Source organism: Anolis carolinensis, unplaced genomic scaffold, assembly GCF_035594765.1.
Source record: "Anolis carolinensis isolate JA03-04 unplaced genomic scaffold, rAnoCar3.1.pri scaffold_7, whole genome shotgun sequence".
Lineage (NCBI taxonomy): Eukaryota > Metazoa > Chordata > Lepidosauria > Squamata > Dactyloidae > Anolis > Anolis carolinensis.
Genome location: NW_026943818.1, coordinates 39,012,592 through 39,032,410, shown reverse-complemented (window position 1 = coordinate 39,032,410; position 19,819 = coordinate 39,012,592). Strand labels below are relative to the sequence as shown.

At 43.3% G+C, this 19,819-nt stretch overlaps 1 protein-coding gene across 1 annotated transcript; it reads right to left on the bottom strand.

Annotated features, from left to right (window-relative positions):
• Positions 1–13,648: 13,648 nt before the first annotated feature.
• Positions 13,649–19,513, bottom strand: LOC134293103 (uncharacterized). Its single transcript, XM_062959628.1, has 3 exons — positions 19,167–19,513; positions 15,672–16,135; positions 13,649–13,887 (listed from the first exon to the last, which is right to left on the bottom strand). The coding sequence occupies exons 2-3, from the start codon at positions 16,133–16,135 to the stop codon at positions 13,746–13,748; spliced, it is 606 nt and encodes a 201-aa protein (XP_062815698.1). The 5' UTR covers positions 19,167–19,513; the 3' UTR covers positions 13,649–13,745.
• Between the last annotated feature and the right edge of the window lie 306 nt (positions 19,514–19,819).

Sequence of the window (19,819 nt, the reverse complement as noted above, 5' to 3'; positions counted from 1 at the left end):
CTTCCTTCCTTCCTTCCTTCCTTCCTTCCTTCCTTCCTTCCTTATTTCCACCCTTCCTTCCTTCCCTCTTCTGTTCTTCTTTCCTTCCTTCCTTATTTCACATCCATCCATCTCTCCTTCCATCCTTCCTTCCTTCCTTCCTTCCTTCCTTCCTTCCTTCCTTCCTTCCCTCCTTATTTCCACCCTTCCTTCCTTCCCTCTTCTGTTCTTCTTTCCTTCCTTCCTTATTTCACATCCTTCCATCTCTCCTTCCTTCCTTCCTTCCTTCCTTCCCTCCTTCCTTCCTTCCTTCCTTCCTTCCTTCCTTCCTTCCTTCCTTCCTTCCTTCCTTCCTTCCTTCCTTATTTCCACCCCTTCCTTCCTTCCCTCTTCTGTTCTTCTTTCCTTCCTTCCTTATTTCACATCCTTCCATCTCTCCTTCCATCCTTCCTTCCTTCCTTCCTTCCTTCCTTCCTTCCTTCCTTCCTTCCTTCCTCCTTATTTCCACCCTTCCTTCCTTCCCTCTTCTGTTCTTCTTTCCTTCCTTCCTTATTTCACATCCTTCCATCTCTCCTTCCTTCCTTCCTTCCTTCCTTCCTTCCTTCCTTCCTTCCTTCCTTCCTTATTTCCACCCTTCCTTCCTTCCCTCTTCTGTTCTTCTTTCCTTCCTTCCTTATTTCACATCCTTCCATCTCTCCTTCCATCCTTCCTTCCTTCCTTCCTTCCTTCCTTCCTTCCTTCCTTCCTTCCTTCCCTCCTTATTTCCACCCTTCCTTCCTTCCCTCTTCTGTTCTTCTTTCCTTCCTTCCTTATTTCACATCCTTCCATCTCTCCTTCCTTCCTTCCTTCCTTCCTTCCTTCCTTCCTTCCTTCCTTCCTTCCTTCCTTATTTCCACCCTTCCTTCCTTCCCTCTTCTGTTCTTCTTTCCTTCCTTCCTTATTTCACATCCTTCCATCTCTCCTTCCATCCTTCCTTCCTTCCTTCCTTCCTTCCTTCCTTCCTTCCTTCCTCCCTCCTTATTTCCACCCTTCCTTCCTTCCCTCTTCTGTTCTTCTTTCCTTCCTTCCTTATTTCACATCCTTCCATCTCTCCTTCCTTCCTTCCTTCCTTCCTTCCTTCCTTCCTTCCTTCCTTCCTTCCTTCCTTCCTTCCTTCCTTCCCTCCTTATTTCCACCCTTCCTTCCTTCCCTCTTCTGTTCTTCTTTCCTTCCTTCCTTATTTCACATCCTTCCATCTCTCCTTCCTTCCTTCCTTTCTTCCTTCCTTCCTTCCTTACTTATTTCCACCCTTCCTTCCTTCCCTCTTCTGTTCTTCTTTCCTTCCTTCCTTATTTCACATCCTTCCATCTCTCCTTCCTTCCTTCCTTCCTTCCTTCCTTCCTTCCTTCCTTCCTTCCTTCCTTCCCTCCTTATTTCCACCCTTCCTTCCTTCCCTCTTCTGTTCTTCTTTCCTTCCTTCCTTATTTCACATCCTTCCATCTCTCCTTCCTTCCTTCCTTCCTTCCTTCCTTCCTTCCTTCCTTCCTTCCTTCCTTCCTTCCCTCCTTATTTCCACCCTTCCTTCCTTCCCTCTTCTGTTCTTCTTTCCTTCCTTCCTTATTTCACATCCTTCCATCTCTCCTTCCTTCCTTCCTTCCTTCCTTCCTTCCTTCCTTCCTTCCTTCCTTCCTTCCTTCCTTCCCTCCTTATTTCCACCCTTCCTTCCTTCCCTCTTCTGTTCTTCTTTCCTTCCTTCCTTATTTCACATCCTTCCATCTCTCCTTCCATCCTTCCTTCCTTCCTTCCTTCCTTCCTTCCTTCCTTCCTTCCCTCCTTATTTCCACCCTTCCTTCCTTCCCTCTTCTGTTCTTCTTTCCTTCCTTCCTTATTTCACATCCTTCCATCTCTCCTTCCTTCCTTCCTTCCTTCCTTCCTTCCTTCCTTCCTTCCTTCCTTCCTTCCTTCCTTCCTTCCTTCCCTCCTTATTTCCACCCTTCCTTCCTTCCCTCTTCTGTTCTTCTTTCCTTCCTTCCTTATTTCACATCCTTCCATCTCTCCTTCCATCCTTCCTTCCTTCCTTCCTTCCTTCCTTCCTTCCCTCCTTATTTCCACCCTTCCTTCCTTCCCTCTTCTGTTCTTCTTTCCTTCCTTCCTTATTTCACATCCTTCCATCTCTCCTTCCTTCCTTCCTTCCTTCCTTCCTTCCTTCCTTCCTTCCTTCCCTCCTTATTTCCACCCTTCCTTCCTTCCCTCTTCTGTTCTTCTTTCCTTCCTTCCTTATTTCACATCCTTCCATCTCTCCTTCCTTCCTTCCTTCCTTCCTTCCTTCCTTCCTTCCTTCCTTCCTTCCTTCCCTCCTTATTTCCACCCTTCCTTCCTTCCCTCTTCTGTTCTTCTTTCCTTCCTTCCTTATTTCACATCCTTCCATCTCTCCTTCCATCCTTCCTTTCTTCCTTCCTTCCTTCCTTACTTATTTCCACCCTTCCTTCCTTCCCTCTTCTGTTCTTCTTTCCTTCCTTCCTTATTTCACATCCTTCCATCTCTCCTTCCTTCCTTCCTTCCTTCCTTCCTTCCTTCCTTCCTTCCTTCCTTCCTTCCTTCCTTCCTTCCTTCCTTCCTTCCTTCCCTCCTTATTTCCACCCTTCCTTCCTTCCCTCTGCTGTTCTTCTTTCCTTCCTTCCTTATTTCACATCCTTCCATCTCTCCTTCCATCCTTCCTTCCTTCCTTCCTTCCTTCCTTCCTTCCTTCCTTCCTTCCTTCCTTCCTTCCCTCCTTATTTCCACCCTTCCTTCCTTCCCTCTTCTGTTCTTCTTTCCTTCCTTCCTTATTTCACATCCTTCCATCTCTCCTTCCATCCTTCCTTTCTTCCTTCCTTCCTTCCCTCCTTATTTCCACCCTTCCTTCCTTCCCTCTTCTGTTCTTCTTTCCTTCCTTCCTTATTTCACATCCTTCCATCTCTCCTTCCTTCCTTCCTTCCTTCCTTCCTTCCTTCCTTCCTTATTTCCACCCTTCCTTCCTTCCCTCTTCTGTTCTTCTTTCCTTCCTTCCTTATTTCACATCCTTCCATCTCTCCTTCCTTCCTTCCTTCCTTCCTTCCTTCCTTCCTTCCTTCCTTCCTTATTTCCACCCTTCCTTCCTTCCCTCTTCTGTTCTTCTTTCCTTCCTTCCTTATTTCACATCCTTCCATCTCTCCTTCCTTCCTTCCTTCCTTCCTTCCTTCCTTCCTTCCTTCCTTATTTCCACCCTTCCTTCCTTCCCTCTTCTGTTCTTCTTTCCTTCCTTCCTTATTTCACATCCTTCCATCTCTCCTTCCATCCTTCCTTTCTTCCTCCCATACTTCCTTCCATCTATTTATCCTTCCTTCTTTCCCTCCTTCCCTATTTCCCTCTCTCCGCCCTTCCTTATTTCCCTCCCTTTCTTCTTTCCCTCTTTCTCCTCTTCCTTCCTTCCTACCTTCCTTCCTTCCTTTCTTTTTTCATTCTTTCTTTTCTTCCCTCCCTCCCTCCCTCCCTCCCTCCCTCCCTCCCTCTTTCCTTCCTTCTTTCTTTCCTTCCTTCCTATCTTCCCCCCTTTCTTTCTTCTTTCTTTCCTTCCATCCCTCCCTCCCTCTTCCCTTATTTCCTATTTCCTTCCCTCCTTTCTCTTCTTCCCTCCCCCCTTCCTTCCTTCCTTCCTTCCTTCCTTCCTTCCTTCCTTCCTTCCTTCCTTCCTTCCTTCCTTCCTTCCTTCCCTCTGTCCTCTTCCCTCCTTCCTTTTTTTCTTCCCTCTCTCCTTCCCTCCAATTCTTCCTTCCTTATTTCCTTCCTTCACTCCTTTCCCTAACTTATTTCATTCTTTCCTTCCTTCCTTCCTTCCTTCCTTCCTTCCTTCCTTCCTTCCTTCCTTCCTTCCTTCCTTCCTTCCTTCCTTCCTTCCCCCTTTCCTTCAATCCTTTCACTCCTTCCCTCCCTCTCCTTCCTTCCTTTCCTCTTCCCTTTTTATCCTTCCTTGCCTCCCCCTCCTTCTTTCTTTCTTTCATTCCTTCTCTCCTTCTTTCCTTACCTCCTTTCTCTCCTTCCCTCCTTCCTCATTTCCTTCCTCATTTCCTTCCTTCTTTCCCCCTTTCTTTCCCTCCTTTCACTCTTTCCCTCTCCTTCCTTCCTTCCTTCCTTCCTTCCTTACTTACTTACTTACTTATTTCATTCCCTCCTTATTTCCACCCTTCCTTCCTTCCCTCTTCTGTTCTTCTTTCCTTCCTTCCTTATTTCACATCCTTCCTACTTCCTTCCTTCCTTCCTTCCTTCCTTCCTTCCTTCCTTCCTTCCTTCCTTCCTTCCTTATTTCATTCCCTCCTTATTTCCACCCTTCCTTCCTTCCCTCTTCTGTTCTTCTTTCCTTCCTTCCTTATTTCACATCCTTCCTACTTCCTTCCTTCCTTCCTTCCTTCCTTCCTTCCTTCCTTCCTTCCTTCCTTCTTTATTTACAGTATTTATATTCTGCCCTCTTCACCCCCCGAAGGGGACTCAGGGCGGATTACAATGAACACATTCAATGCCAACAGACAAACAACATATATAGACAGACACAGAGGCATTTAACTTTTTTTTTTTCCCAGCTTCACGATTCCGGCCACAGGGGGAGCTGTTGCTTCACCGTCCACTAGTGGCTGTACTTCCTCATTCCTTTCCTTGTGTTTTGCTGGCAGCTTTATGATGTTGTAAATTCGTTAAATTAGCCTCCCGCATAAAGCATCCCTAAATTTCCCTAACTGACAGATGCAACTGTCTTTCGGGGCTGCTAGGTCAACAGCAAGCCGGGGCTATTAATGGTCGGGGGCTTAACCTGACCCGGGCTTCGAACTCAGTAGTGATTTATTGCAGCTGGTTATTAGCCAGCTGCGCCACAGCCCGGCCCTTCCTTCCTTCCCTCCCTCCCCATTTCCTTCCTTCCTTCTTTCCCTCTTTCCTCCTTTCCTTCCCTCCTTTCACTCCTTCCTTCCTCCTTTCCTTCCTCCCCAACGTGTCCTCTGTTGTCCCAGTTTCCTCTCTCCTCCTCTCGTCCTTCCTTCCATTGCAAAGGGCCAATTGCTTTGCATGGGACGGATCCTAACTATATTTCCTCCAAGAGGCCTCCTTTAACACTATGTAGCCTATACCAGGCAGGGGCAAACTGTGGCCCTCCGGGTGTTTTGGACTACAACTCCCACAATTCCTAACCGCCTACCGGTTTCCTCTCTCCTCCTCTCGTCCTTCCTTCCATTACCAAGAGCCAATTGCTTTGCATGGGACGGATCCTAACTATATTTCCTCCAAGAGGCCTCCTTTAACACTATGTTGCCTATACCAGACACGGGCAAACTGCGGCCCTCTGGGTGTTTTGGACTACAACTCCCACAATTCCTAACCGCCTACCGGCTTCCTCTCTCCTCCTCTCGTCCTTCCTCCTTGCCTTCCTTCCATTACCAAGAGCCAATTGCTTTGCATGGGACGGATCCTAACTATATTTCCTCCAAGAGGCCTCCTTTAACACTATGTAGCCTACACCAGGCACGGGCAAACTGTGGCCCTCTGGGTGTTTTGGACTACAACTCCCACAATTCCTAACCGCCTACCGGCTTCCTCTCTCCTCCTCTTGTCCTTCCTTCCATTGCAAAGGGCCAATTGCTTTGCATGGGACGGATCCTAACTATATTTCCTCCAAGAGGTCTCCTTTAACACTATGTAGCCTACACCAGGCAGGGGCAAACTGTGGCCCTCTGGGTGTTTTGGACTACAACTCCCACAATTCCTTTTTTTAAATATTTTTTATAATACTTTATTTAGATTTCAAAGGTTAACAGTAAAAGTGGGAGAACATTTGGTTATAGGAAAGTAGGAAATTAGGAAATTGGATAGGGGGGAGGATAGGCGGGGATAGTGGTTTAAAAAACAAACCTGTCTAGCTTGACTTCCATCCATATTATCTATACCAGATTGTCTCTGGGGAGAAGTCTTTCCCCCTGAATTAGTTTCCTTCCATTTATGGATCTGCTTCTCTATGGCAAAAATTTTCTAACCCAGAGACATTTTTTTTCCCCTTCCGATTATTAGTGCCTTTTTTCCTCTTCGTGTTGTCAACTTATCTTTACATGTTTCATAATTTCAAATATTGTCAGTCAATACCTTAAAATTGAAACCTTAAAATTGAAACCTCTTTATCTCTACATAAATGTTACCATTTTTCTTTGCTGGATATAGACTAATAATGGTTTCCAGTCTGTACATCTCTTAGGCACTCCTTGGTGTTTAGTTATTACAGTAGAGTCTCACTTATCCAACACTCGCTTATCCAACGTTCTGGATTATCCAACGCATTTTTGTAGTCAATGCTTTCAATATATCGTGATATTTTGGTGCTAAATTCATAAATGCAGTAATTACTACATAGCATTACTGTGTACTGAACTACTTTTTCTGCCAAATTTGTTGTCTAACATGATGTTTTGGTGCTTCATTTGTAAAATCATAACTTAATTTGATGTTTAATAGGGTTATCCTTAATCCCTCCTTATTATCCAACATATTCGCTTATCCAACGTTCTGCCGGCCCATTTTTGTTGGATAAGTGAGACTCTACTGTATATATGTTAGTCTATCCATATTTTTAATTTCCATTAATTTGAGTAACCATTGGTCTACGTCCGGTATTTCCTCCAATACTTTGCGTATGTAATCCTTGCTGCCGTCGTCATATAGTTAATCAACAGTTCCTCATTTTCTGTTAGCTTCAGTTCAGTAATTCCTAAAAGGAAAAGTTCTGGTTTGAATTGGTAGTTAATTTTTTTAAAAAAATTGAATACTTTCATATATAGTTTTCCAATATTTTTTCGCCTTATCACACGACCACCACATATGGAAAAAAGTTCCTTCATGCTGTTTACATTTCCAACAGGCGGTATTCATGTCCTTAGAATAATAACCTAATTTCTGTGGCGTTATGTACCATCTGTGGAACATTTTAATCCAATTTTCTTTCAAGTCATATGAGTACATTTGCTTCGTTTTTTGATTCCACATAGTTTCCCATTGAGGCAGTTAGGAATTGTGGGAGTTGTAGTCCAAAACACCCGGAGGGCCGCAGTTTGCCCATGCCATTCAACACTTGGACCGCTTTTCATCTTGGTATCTATTCAACTGGCCGTATGTTGACCCTCTTGACCCCCGGCCGGTGTTTTTCTCCGGCCGCCACTCCTTGGCCGCCTTGCCCAAAGGGACGAGTCCGAAATTACAGGTTCCTGATCCGGGCGAAGATGCCCAGAGGCCCTCACAGGGTTGGTTTTCTAGGAACTTGGCAGTAAACAAACTGCTTCTCATATTTGGGGTGGGCAAGGAATTGACCCTCCGGGGGTCAAAGCAGTTGGCCGGCCTCATCGAAGGGGCCACTTGTGCTTGGGCTTAATAAATAAATAAATAAATAAATAAATAATAAGTCAAACAAGCAGTCAAAGAAGAAGAACATGCCCTGGCAGAATATGTCAAGCAAAGTGAAGAACCTGCTTTGATTGAAGTCAAAAATCAGAAACTCCTCAAAACACAGCAGACAAAAAAAAAAAACAGTACAAGAAAACCGCACTACAAACTAGAGCAGAATCAGTACAAGAAAGCAGCACTACAAACTAGAGCAGAATCAGTACAAGAAAACCGCACTACAAACTAGAGCAGAATCAGTACAAGAAAACCGCACTACAAACTATAGCAGAATCAGTACAAGAAAACCGCACTACAAACTAGAGCAGAATCAGTACAAGAAAGCTGCACTACAAACTAGAGCAGAATCAGTACAAGAAAACCGCACTACAAACTAGAGCTGATAGCTGGCACAACAAGACCTTGCATGGAAAGTTCCTTGACAAAATGGAAGGAAAAGCTGATAAGGAGAAGACCTGGCTCTGGCTCACGAATGGGACCCTGAAGAAGGAGACAGAAGGCCTGATCCTTGCAGCCCAGGAGCAAGACATCAGGACAAAGGCCATTCAGGCCAAGATCGAAAAATCAGCCGATGACCCAAAATGCAGACTGTGCAAGGAAACCGACGAAACCATGGATCATATCCTCAGCTGTTGTAAGAAAATCGCACAGACAGACTACAAACAGAGGCACAACTATGTGGCCCAAAGGATTCATTGAAACTTATGCCTCAAGTCCCACCTCCCAGCAGCAAAGAACTGGTGGGATCACAAACCTGTAAAAGTCTTGGAAAATGAGCACACAAAGATGCTGCGGGACTTCCGAATCCAGACTGACAAAGTTCTGGAACACAACACACCAGACATCACAGTTGTGGAAAAGAACAAGGTTTGGATCATTGATGTCGCCATCCAAGGTGACAGTCGCATTGACGAAAAACAACAGGAAAAACTCAGCCGCTCTCAGGACCTCAAGATTGAACTGCAAAGACTCTGGCAGAAACCAGTGCAGGTGGTCCCGGTGGTGATGGGCACACTGGGTGCTGTGCCAAAAGATCTCAGCCGGCATTTGGAAACAATAGACATTGACAAAATTACGATCTGCCAACTGCAAAAGGCCACCTTACTGGGATCTGCAGCATCATCCGAAAATACATCACACAGTCCTAGACGCTTGGGAAGAGTTCGACTTGGGATTTTGTGATACGAAATCCAGCATGTCTATCTTGTTTGCTGTGTCATAATAATAATAATAATAATAATAATAATAATAATAATAATAATAATAATAATAATAATAGGATAAGACTCAAGAGGCAGAGCTGAATCCCTTGCAATCCAAACCTGAACCTGAGGTCAGACTAGATGGCCTTCGGGGTCCCATTGGTTTCCACTACTCAGGAGATGTCCTTGATACTTCTCATTTTAGGTTGTTATTAATATTATTAATATTATAATTATACTAATAAAATTATTCCTATTATTATTATTATTAAAATTTATACTTCCCTGTTTATTATTATTATTATTATTATTATTATTATTATTATTATTATTTGAAATTTATACCTCCGTTTATTACACTTATTATTATTATTAATATTATTATTATTATTAAAATTTATACCTCCCTGTTTATTACAATTATTACTATTATTAAAATTTATACTTCCCTGTTTATTACACTTATTATTATTAAAATTTATACTTCCCTGTTTATTACAATTATTATTATTATTATTATTAAAATTTATACTTCCCTGTTTATTAAAATTATATTATTATTATTATTATTATTATTATTAGAATTTATACTTCCCTGTTTATTACAATTATTATTATTATTATTAAAATTTATATTTCCCTGTTTATTACAATTATTATTATTATTATTAAAACTTATACCTCCCTGTTTATTACAATTATTATTATTATTAAAACTTATACCTCCCTGTTTATTACAATTATTATTATTATTAAAACTTATACTTCACTGTTTATTACAATTATTATTATTATTATTAAAATTTATACTTCCCTTTATTACAATTATTATTATTATTATTAAAATTTATACTTCCGTTTATTACAATTATTATTATTATTATTAAAACTTATACCTCCCTGTTTATTACAATTATTATTATTAAAACTTATACCTCCCTGTTTATTACAATTATTATTATTATTATTATTATTATTATTAAAATTTATACCTCCCTGTTTATTACAATTATTATTATTATTATTAAAGCTTATACCTTCCTGTTTATTACAATTATTATTATTAAAACTTATACTTCCCTGTTTATTACAATTATTATTATTATTATTAAAATTTATACTTCCGTTTATTACAATTATTATTATTATTTAAATTTATACTTCCATTTATTACAATTATTATTATTATTATTAAAATTTATACCTCCCTGTTTATTACAATTATTATTATTAAAACTTATACCTCCCTGTTTATTACATTATTATTATTATTATTATTATTAAAACTTATACCTCCCTGTTTATTACAATTATTATTATTATTATTAAAACTTATACCTCCCTGTTTATTACAATTATTATTATTATTAAAACGTATACCTCCCTGTTTATTACAATTATTATTATTATTAAAACGTATGCTTCCCTGTTTATTACAGTTATTATTATTATTAGAATTTATACTTCCCTGTTTATTACAATTATTATTATTATTATTATTATTATTAAAATTTATACTTCTCTGTTTATGTTGTTGTCATTGTTATGATCATTATACATCATACGGAAGGAAAGACATATAGAAAACAAGAGTGCGGGCAAAATGAGGAATATAAAGCAGCGAGTGACGTGACTTCCGATCTTCCTTTTTGCGTATTATATTCCCCCAAATTACGACATATTTCTGACTTTCAACACCTGATTCTGTCTTTCTTTCATGGACTAGATGGCCTTTGGGATCCCTCCCTATTACATTATCTAACACATAATAAACTTTTACAATTCACCTTAAGAAAGACTCTATTGAAATCCGTATAGAGTAGTCCTATGAGATCGGCCTCTCTTCCTCCTGGAGGAGAGCAATGCTGCCCCCTGCAGGGCAAATCCGGAAGAGCACACGGCATTAAAAAATTCCTAAAAATCAACGGATGACCAAAATGTTCTGAAACGTGGTGGGGTTGAACTCATAAACGTTGCCTACAAGTGTGCCAAGTTTCATCCTGATAGGTGGAAAAATGATAGATAAAATTTTTTCCTAAAAATCAGCAGATGACCAAATCATTCTGAAACTTGGAAGGTTTGAAGTCATACGTGTTGCCCACAAGTGTGCCAAACGTCATCCTGATAGTCGGAAAAATGACGGAAATAAAAAATTCCTAAAAATCAACAGATGATGAAAACGTTCTGAAACGTGGTGGGGTTGAACTCATAAACGTTGCCTACAAGTGTGCTAAGTTTCATCCTGATAGGTGGAAAGATGACAGATAAATAAATTTCCTAAAAATCAGCAGATGGCCAAATCGTTCTGAAACTTGGCAGGTTTGAAGTCATGAGTGTTGCCTACTAGTGTGCCAAGTTTATCCCGAAAGCCAGAAAAATCAAAGAAATATTTTTTTTAAAAAAAAATCCATAGATGGCCAAAACATTCGGAAACTTGGCAGGCTTAAAGTCGTACGTGTTGCCCACAAGTGTGCCAAATTTCATCCTGATAGTCGGAAAAATGACCGAAATAAAAAAATTCCTAAAAATCAACAGATGATGAAAACGTTCTGAAACGTGGTGGGGTTGATCTCACAAACATTGCCTACAAGTGTGCCAAGTTTCATCCTGATAGCCGGAAAAATGACAGAGAGAAAAAAAATCCTAAAAATCAGCAGATGTACAAATTGTTCTGAAACTTGGCAGGTTTGAAGTCATACGTGTTGCCCACAAGTGTGCCAAGTTTCATCCTGATAGTCGGAAAAATGACGGAAATAAATTTTTTCCTAAAAATCAGTGGATGATTGACACAATCTGAAACTTGGCAGGCTTGAAGTAATCAATGTTGCCTACAAGTGTGCCAAGTTTCATCCTGATAACCGAAAAAATGATTGAAATTAAATTTTTTCCTAAAAATCAACGGATGACCGAATCATTCTGAAACTTGGCAGGTGTGAAATCATAAATGTTGCTTACAAGTGTGCCAAGTTTCATCCTGATAGCTGGAAAAATGATGAAGATAAAAAATTTCCTAAAAATCAGCAAATGACCGAATCGTTCTGAAACATGGCAGGTTTGAAGTCATAAACATTGCCTACAAGTGTGCCAAGTTTCATCCTGATAGGTGGAAAAATGACAGAGATAAAAAAAATTCCTAAAAATCAACGGATGACCGAATCATTCTGAAACTTGGCAGGCTTGAAGTAATCAATGTTGTCTACAAGTGTGCCACGTTTCCTCCTGATAACCAAAAAAATGATGGAAATAAAAAATTCCTAAAAATCAACGGACGACCGAATCATTCTGAACTTGGCAGGTTTGAAGTCATACGTGTTGCCTACGAGTGAGCCAAGTTTCATCCTGATAGTCGGAAAAATGATGGAAATAAAAAAAAATCCTAAAAATCAACAGATGATGAAACTGTTCTGAAACATGGTGGGTTTGAAGTCATAAATGTTGCCTACAAGTGTGCCAAGTTTCATCCTAATAGCTGGAAAAGTGACAGAGATAGAAAAAAAATCCTAAAAATCAACAGATGAGTGAATCATTCTGAAACTTGGCGGGTTTGAAGTCATACGTGTTGCCTACCAGTATGCCAAGTTTCATCCTGATTGCTGGAAAAATGACAGAGACCAAAAATTTCCTAAAAATCAGCGGATGATCAAATCGTTCTGAAACTTGGCAGGTTTGAAGTCGTATGTGTTGCCTACAAGTGTGTCAAGTTTCATCCTGATTGCTGGAAAAATGACAGAGAAACCAGCCTCAAATACATTGTATATACATGTAATATTAATAATAATATTATGATGTAATACAATGTAATAATAATTATAATTGACTATTATAATTGTATATTTATATTACATGCAATATTACTAATAATATTGTGATATAGTTATATAATATAATGTTTGTATATATACTTGTTAACCGCCCTGAGTCCCCTTCGGGGTGAGAAGGGCGGTATATAAATGTCGCAAATAAATAAATAAAAATAAAATAGAGGAGGCTAGTGTGATTGACAATGGGACCGGCATGCTGTGTTTTTTTCCTTGTCAGCCAATCACACAGTTTCTGCAAAGCTGGTCTCCTTTGATTTGTAAAACTTTTCAAAAAAATCTTAAAAATCAGTGGATAACCAAAATGTTCTGAAACTTGGCAGGCTTAAAGGTGAAAGGGTTGCCTAGAAGTGTGCCAAGTTTCATCCTGATAGCCATAAACATGACAGAGAAATGAGCCTCAAGGCCAATAGAGGGGGCTGATGTGATTGACAACGACTGTCGTTTTTTCCTTGTCAGCCAATCACACAAAGCTGGTCTCCTCCGTTGATTTGTAAAACTTTTCAAAAAATTCCTAAAAATCAGCGGATGACTGAAACATTCTGAAATTTGGCAGGCTTGAAGGCGAAAGTGTTGCCTAGAAGTGTGCCAAGTTTCATCCTGATAGCCATAAACGTGACGGAGAAATGAGCCTCGAGCCCAATAGAGGGGGCTGATGTGATTGACAACGACTGTCGTTTTTTCCTTGTCAGCCAATCACACAAAGCTGGTCTCCTTTGATTTGTAAAACTTTTCAAAAAATTCCTAAAAATCAATAGATGACCGAAACATTTTGAAACTTGGCAAGCTTAAAGGCGAAAGTGTTGCCTAGAAGTATGCCAAGTTTCATCCTGATAGCCATAAACATGACGGAGAAATGAGCCTTGAGGCCAATAGAGGGGGCTGATGTGATTGACAACGACTCATTTTTTCCTTGTCAGCCAATCACACAAAGCTGGTCTCCTCCCTTGATTTGTAAAACTTGTCAAATAATTCCTAAAAATCAGTGGATGATCGAAATGTTCTGAAACTTGGCAGGCTTAAAGTCATAAATGTTGGCTACAAGTATGCCAAGTTTTGTTCTGACAGCTCTAAACATGACGGAGAAACGAGCCTCGGAATTTTCCCCGCTGTTGCTTATGCAACAAATCATAACGAAACAATTGCGAAGGTTCGGATTACGAAACGGTCTCCGAAACGAATTACTTCGCACACTTCTACTCTCTCCATTGCAAGCAGAAAAGGTCACTAAAGAAATCGATTTAATGCATCCATAAAAATCCAGAAGACGACAAGTGGTGGGCAAAGGGGTTGGGTGGCCCGTAGTGATCAGTGATCCCGGTCAGTGATCCGGACGGGCGTAGAGGGGTTCCCGCTGGACCCCTTGGACCTGCGACGGGACGTAGTTGTAATACACGCCCTGGGAGTTGGCGTAGATGGGTTGCTCTCCGTGGGGTCCGGCGGCATACTGCACTTGGGGTGGCCTGAGGACCAGAAAGACAAGAAGAATGGCAACATAATTTGTTATAATTATATTATTATTTTCCCGCCACCACAGACATCCCAGTGTTCCTTAGTCTCTCCATTGGTGTGATTCATATCTCTGATCTGCAGGATGTATTATCATTCACTGGGCCCAAATTTGGATATTGGTAGGGTTGGGGGGGATTGGTTTTGTCATTTCAGAATTGTAGTTGCTGGGATTTATAGTTCACCTACAATCAAAGAGCTCCTTGGACCCCGCCAGCGATAGAATTGGGCCAAACTTTCCACACAGAAACCCCTATGACCAACAGAAAATACTGGAGGGATTTGAGAGGAACTGACAATGATTTAAGGGAGATGTAGTTCACCTACATCCAGAGAACACTGTGAACCCAAACACCGATGGATCTGGACCTAATAATAATAATAATAATAATAATAATAATAATAATAATAATAATAATAATAATAATGTCTTAATATTCCAACACCAATGGATGCAATGGTGTGAGTTGATATAAACAATGGGTGCTTCAAGTGATGGCCGTCTCAATGGGTGTCACAAGGATGGGGCTGATTTGGGGTTTGTAGAATTAATAATAATAATAATAATAATAATAATAATAATAATAATAATGGATGCAATGGTGCTGGCTGATATAAACAATGGGTGCGTCAAGTGATGGTTGTCTCAATGGGTGTCACAAGGCTGGGGCTGATTTGGGGTTTGTACAATTAATAATAATAATAATAATAATGGATGCAATGGTGCTAGTTGACATAAACAATGGGTGCTTCAAGTGATGGCCGTCTCAATGGGTGTCACAAGGCTGGGTCTGATTTGGGGTTTGTAGAATTAATAATAATAATAATAATAATAATAATAATAATAATAATATTCCAACACCAATGGATGCAATGGATGCTAGTTGATATAAACAATGGGTGCTTCAGGTGATGGCCGTCTCAATGGGTGTCACAAGGCGGGGGCTGATTTGGGGTTTGTAGAATTAATAATAATAATATCTTAATATTCCAACACCAATGGATGCAATGGATGCTAGTTGATATAAACAATGGGTGCGTCAAGTGATGGCCGTCTCAATGGGTGTCACAAGGCTGGGTCTGATTGGGGGTTTATACAATTAATAATAATAATAATAATAATAATGCCTTAATATTCCAACACCAATGGATGCAATGGTGCTAGTTGATATAAACAATGGGTGCGTCAAGTGATGGTTGTCTCAATGGGTGTCACAAGGCTGGGGCTGATTTGGGGTTTGTACAATTAATAATAATAATAATAATAATAATAATAATAATAATAATAATAATAATAATATTCCAACACCAATGGATGCAATGGATGCTAGTTGATATAAACAATGGGTGCTTCAGGTGATGGCTGTCTCAATGAGTGTCACAAGGCTGGGTCTGATTTGGAGTTTGTAAAATTAATAATAATAATAATGTCTTAATATTCGAACACCAATGGTGCTAGCCGATATAAACAATGGGTGCTTCAGGTGATGGCTGTCTCAATGGGTGTCACAAGGCTGGAGCTGATTTGTGATTTGTATAAACAATGGGTGCTTCAAGTGAATCTGGACCAAATTTGGCACAAATCCCTATGTCTTTGGTGACTGCTCTGACACCCCCCTTGTGACCCTCCCAGGGGTCCTGACCCCCAGGTTGAGAAACGCTGCTCTATAAAATTCTAGATGTACCCCAGGCCCTACAACTCTAGGGAGCCCTTGACCCTCTTTTGGGGGGACCTCACCTGCTTCCCCGCCGTGATTCTCTGTCCATGAAGGAGTTCTCGTAGTTGGTCCAGGATCCCTGGTTGGCGTAGCGGGAGTGGCCCTCGGAGGTGTTGGAGGACCGCTTGCTGTCTCCCGCCACCGACGGGGCCTGTTTCCGGCTCCGGACGATCAGGTATCCCATGGCGAGGATGAGCAGGGCGCCCATGATGGGCACCACGAAGGCCACGTAGACAATGTTGGGCGGGGGGCCCCAGCAGAAGCGGCCGTAGAAGTCGGTCACGTTGAGGAGGAGCTTCTCGGGGGTCGCGCACTGGCAGCCCAGCTCCGGCGGGCATCGCAGGCAGTCGCGGAAGATGCGGGACATCGTCTGGCAGTCGCAAACGCCCGTGTCGTTGCCCCTCTGGGACGGGGGGCACTCGGGGGCGGAGGGGCGGACCACGAGGCCCAACACCACCACCACCACCACCAACGGGAGAGACATCTGCGGAGACACAACGGGCTGAGAAAGGCTTGACGGGACCCCAAGACCTCTTTTCGGACTTTAACAACACAACCGTTCAATGCTAAGGCTTCTCCGTCTGCGCAGGGTTCCATACTTCGCCCTTTAACAACACAACCGTTCAATGCTAAGGCTTCCCCGTCTGCGCAGGGTTCCATACTTCGCCCTTTAACAACACAACCGTTCAATGCTAAGGCTTCCCCGTCTGCGCAGGGTTCCGTACTTCGCCCTTTAACAACACAACCGTTCAATGCTAAGGCTTCCCCGTCTGCGCAGGGTTCCATACTTCACACTTTAACAACACAACCGTCCAATGCTAAGGCTTCCCCGTCTGCGCAGGGTTCCATACTTCGCACTTTAACAACACAACCGTCCAATGCTAAGGCTTCCCCGCCTGTGCAGGGTTCCATACTTCGCCCTTTAACAACACAACCGTTCAATGCTAAGGCTTCTCCGTCTGCGCAGGGTTCCATACTTCGCACTTTAACAACACAACCGTCCAATGCTAAGGCTTCTCCGTCTGCGCAGGGTTCCATACTTCGCCCTTTAACAACACAACCGTTCAATGCTAAGGCTTCCCCGTCTGCGCAGGGTTCCATACTTCGCACTTTAACAACACAACCGTCCAATGCTAAGGCTTCTCCGTCTGCGCAGGGTTCCATACTTCGCCCTTTAACAACACAACCGTTCAATGCTAAGGCTTCCCCGTCTGCGCAGGGTTCCATACTTCGCTCTTTAACAACACAACCGTTCAATGCTAAGGCTTCTCCGTCTGCGCAGGGTTCCATACTTCGCCCTTTAACAACACAACCGTTCAATGCTAAGGCTTCTCCGTCTGCGCAGGGTTCCATACTTCGCCCTTTAACAACACAACCGTTCAATGCTAAGGCTTCCCCGTCTGCGCAGGGTTCCATACTTCGCTCTTTAACAACACAACCGTTCAATGCTAAGGCTTCTCCGTCTGCGCAGGGTTCCATACTTCGCCCTTTAACAACACAACCGTTCAATGCTAAGGCTTCCCCGTCTGCGCAGGGTTCCATACTTCGCCCTTTAACAACACAACCGTTCAATGCTAAGGCTTCCCCATCTGCGCAGGGTTCCATACTTCGCTCTTTAACAACACAACCGTTCAATGCTAAGGCTTCCCCGTCTGCGCAGGGTTCCATACTTCGCCCTTTAACAACACAACCGTTCAATGCTAAGGCTTCCCCGCCTGTGCAGGGTTCCATACTTCGCCCTTTAACAACACAACCGTTCAATGCTAAGGCTTCCCCGTCTGCGCAGGGTTCCATACTTTGCACTTTAACAACACAACCGTTCAATGCTAAGGCTTCCCCGTCTGCGCAGGGTTCCATACTTCGCCCTTTAACAACACAACCGTTCAATGCTAAGGCTTCCCCGCCTGTGCAGGGTTCCATACTTCGCCCTTTAACAACACAACCGTTCAATGCTAAGGCTTCCCCGTCTGCGCAGGGTTCCATACTTCGCCCTTTAACAACACAACCGTTCAATGCTAAGGCTTCCCCGCCTGTGCAGGGTTCCATACTTTGCACTTTAACAACACAACCGTTCAATGCTAAGGCTTCCCCGTCTGCGCAGGGTTCCATACTTCGCCCTTTAACAACACAACCGTTCAATGCTAAGGCTTCCCCGCCTGTGCAGGGTTCCATACTTCGCACTTTAACAACACAACCGTTCAATGCTAAGGCTTCCCCGCCTGTGCAGGGTTCCATACTTCGCCCTTTAACAACACAACCGTTCAATGCTAAGGCTTCCCCGTCTGCGCAGGGTTCCATACTTTGCACTTTAACAACACAACCGTTCAATGCTAAGGCTTCCCCGTCTGCGCAGGGTTCCATACTTCGCCCTTTAACAACACAACCGTTCAATGCTAAGGCTTCCCCGCCTGTGCAGGGTTCCATACTTCGCCCTTTAACAACACAACCGTTCAATGCTAAGGCTTCCCCGTCTGCGCAGGGTTCCATACTTCGCACTTTAACAATACAACCGTTCAATGCTAAGGCTTCCCCGTCTGCGCAGGGTTCCATACTTCGCCCTTTAACAACACAACCGTTCAATGCTAAGGCTTCCCCGCCTGTGCAGGGTTCCATACTTCGCCCTTTAACAACACAACCGTTCAATGCTAAGGCTTCCCCGCCTGTGCAGGGTTCCATACTTCGCCCTTTAACAACACAACCGTTCAATGCTAAGGCTTCCCCGCCTGTGCAGGGTTCCATACTTTGCACTTTAACAACACAACCGTTCAATGCTAAGGCTTCCCCGTCTGCGCAGGGTTCCATACTTCGCTCTTTAACAACACAACCGTTCAATGCTAAGGCTTCCCCGCCTGTGCAGGGTTCCATACTTCGCCCTTTAACAACACAACCGTTCAATGCTAAGGCTTCCCCGCCTGTGCAGGGTTCCATACTTCGCCCTTTAACAACACAACCGTTCAATGCTAAGGCTTCCCCGCCTGTGCAGGGTTCCATACTTTGCACTTTAACAACACAACCGTTCAATGCTAAGGCTTCCCCGTCTGCGCAGGGTTCCATACTTCGCTCTTTAACAACACAACCGTTCAATGCTAAGGCTTCCCCGTCTGCGCAGGGTTCCATACTTCGCCCTTTAACAACACAACCGTTCAATGCTAAGGCTTCCCCGCCTGTGCAGGGTTCCATACTTCGCCCTTTAACAACACAACCGTTCAATGCTAAGGCTTCCCCGCCTGTGCAGGGTTCCATACTTTGCCCTTTAACAACACAACCGTCCAATGCTAAGGCTTCCCCGTCTGCGCAGGGTTCCATACTTCGCTCTTTAACAACACAACCGTTCAATGCTAAGGCATATGGATGCTGGTGATCATAACAAAACGGGAACCAAGATCTATGAAGGACGAGGTGGCATGTTCGGAGGCCTATTTGGCTACTAAGTAGACCCCTTCGCCCACACATCTTTCAGCTTTGTCCGGATTCTTGAACCCTTCCAGAGTCTGGGGACCCCAAAGACACCCTACCTTTCACTTTGGGGACCTCCGGGCACTGGTTTTAGCGGCTCTCTGTCCCGTCCAGGGGGGTTCCTGGCATCCCTTCCACCGGGCACAAAAAAGGGAAGACGTGGTTTCCTTTTTCAGCCCAGAAGGGGTGGAGGGGAAGTGGAGGAGAGTGCGAGTCGCTTTGGGGCAAGGCCCGGTTGCTCAACCTCCGAGGCCAGCTGCCATCGGGTGCCTCACGTTGAGGCCACCGGTTTCGGTTTTGGGGCCCAAAGCACAGCGTGAAAGTTGGGCAAGGCAGGACAGAGTGGAACCCAGCAAGCGACAGGGGACGGACCCAGAGCAAAGGGAGGAGGTAGTCAGGATGGAACCTGGAGACAGGAACAAAAGGGGGCGGAGCCAGGGTGGAACCTGGAGACAGAAAGGGGCGGAGTCAGGAGCCAAAGTGGGTGCGGTCAGGATGGAACCTGGAGACAGAAAGGGGCGGAGTTTGGAGCAAAAGGGGGTGGGGCCAGGAGCAAAAGGGGTGTGTGGTCAGGATGGAACCTGGAGACAAAAGGGGCGGAGTCAGGAGCAAAAGGGGTGAAGCAGGATGGAACCTGGAAACTAAAAGGGGGTGGAGTCAGGAGAAAAAGGGGGTGGAGCCAGGATCAGAAGGGACCGGGGCAGGATGGAAC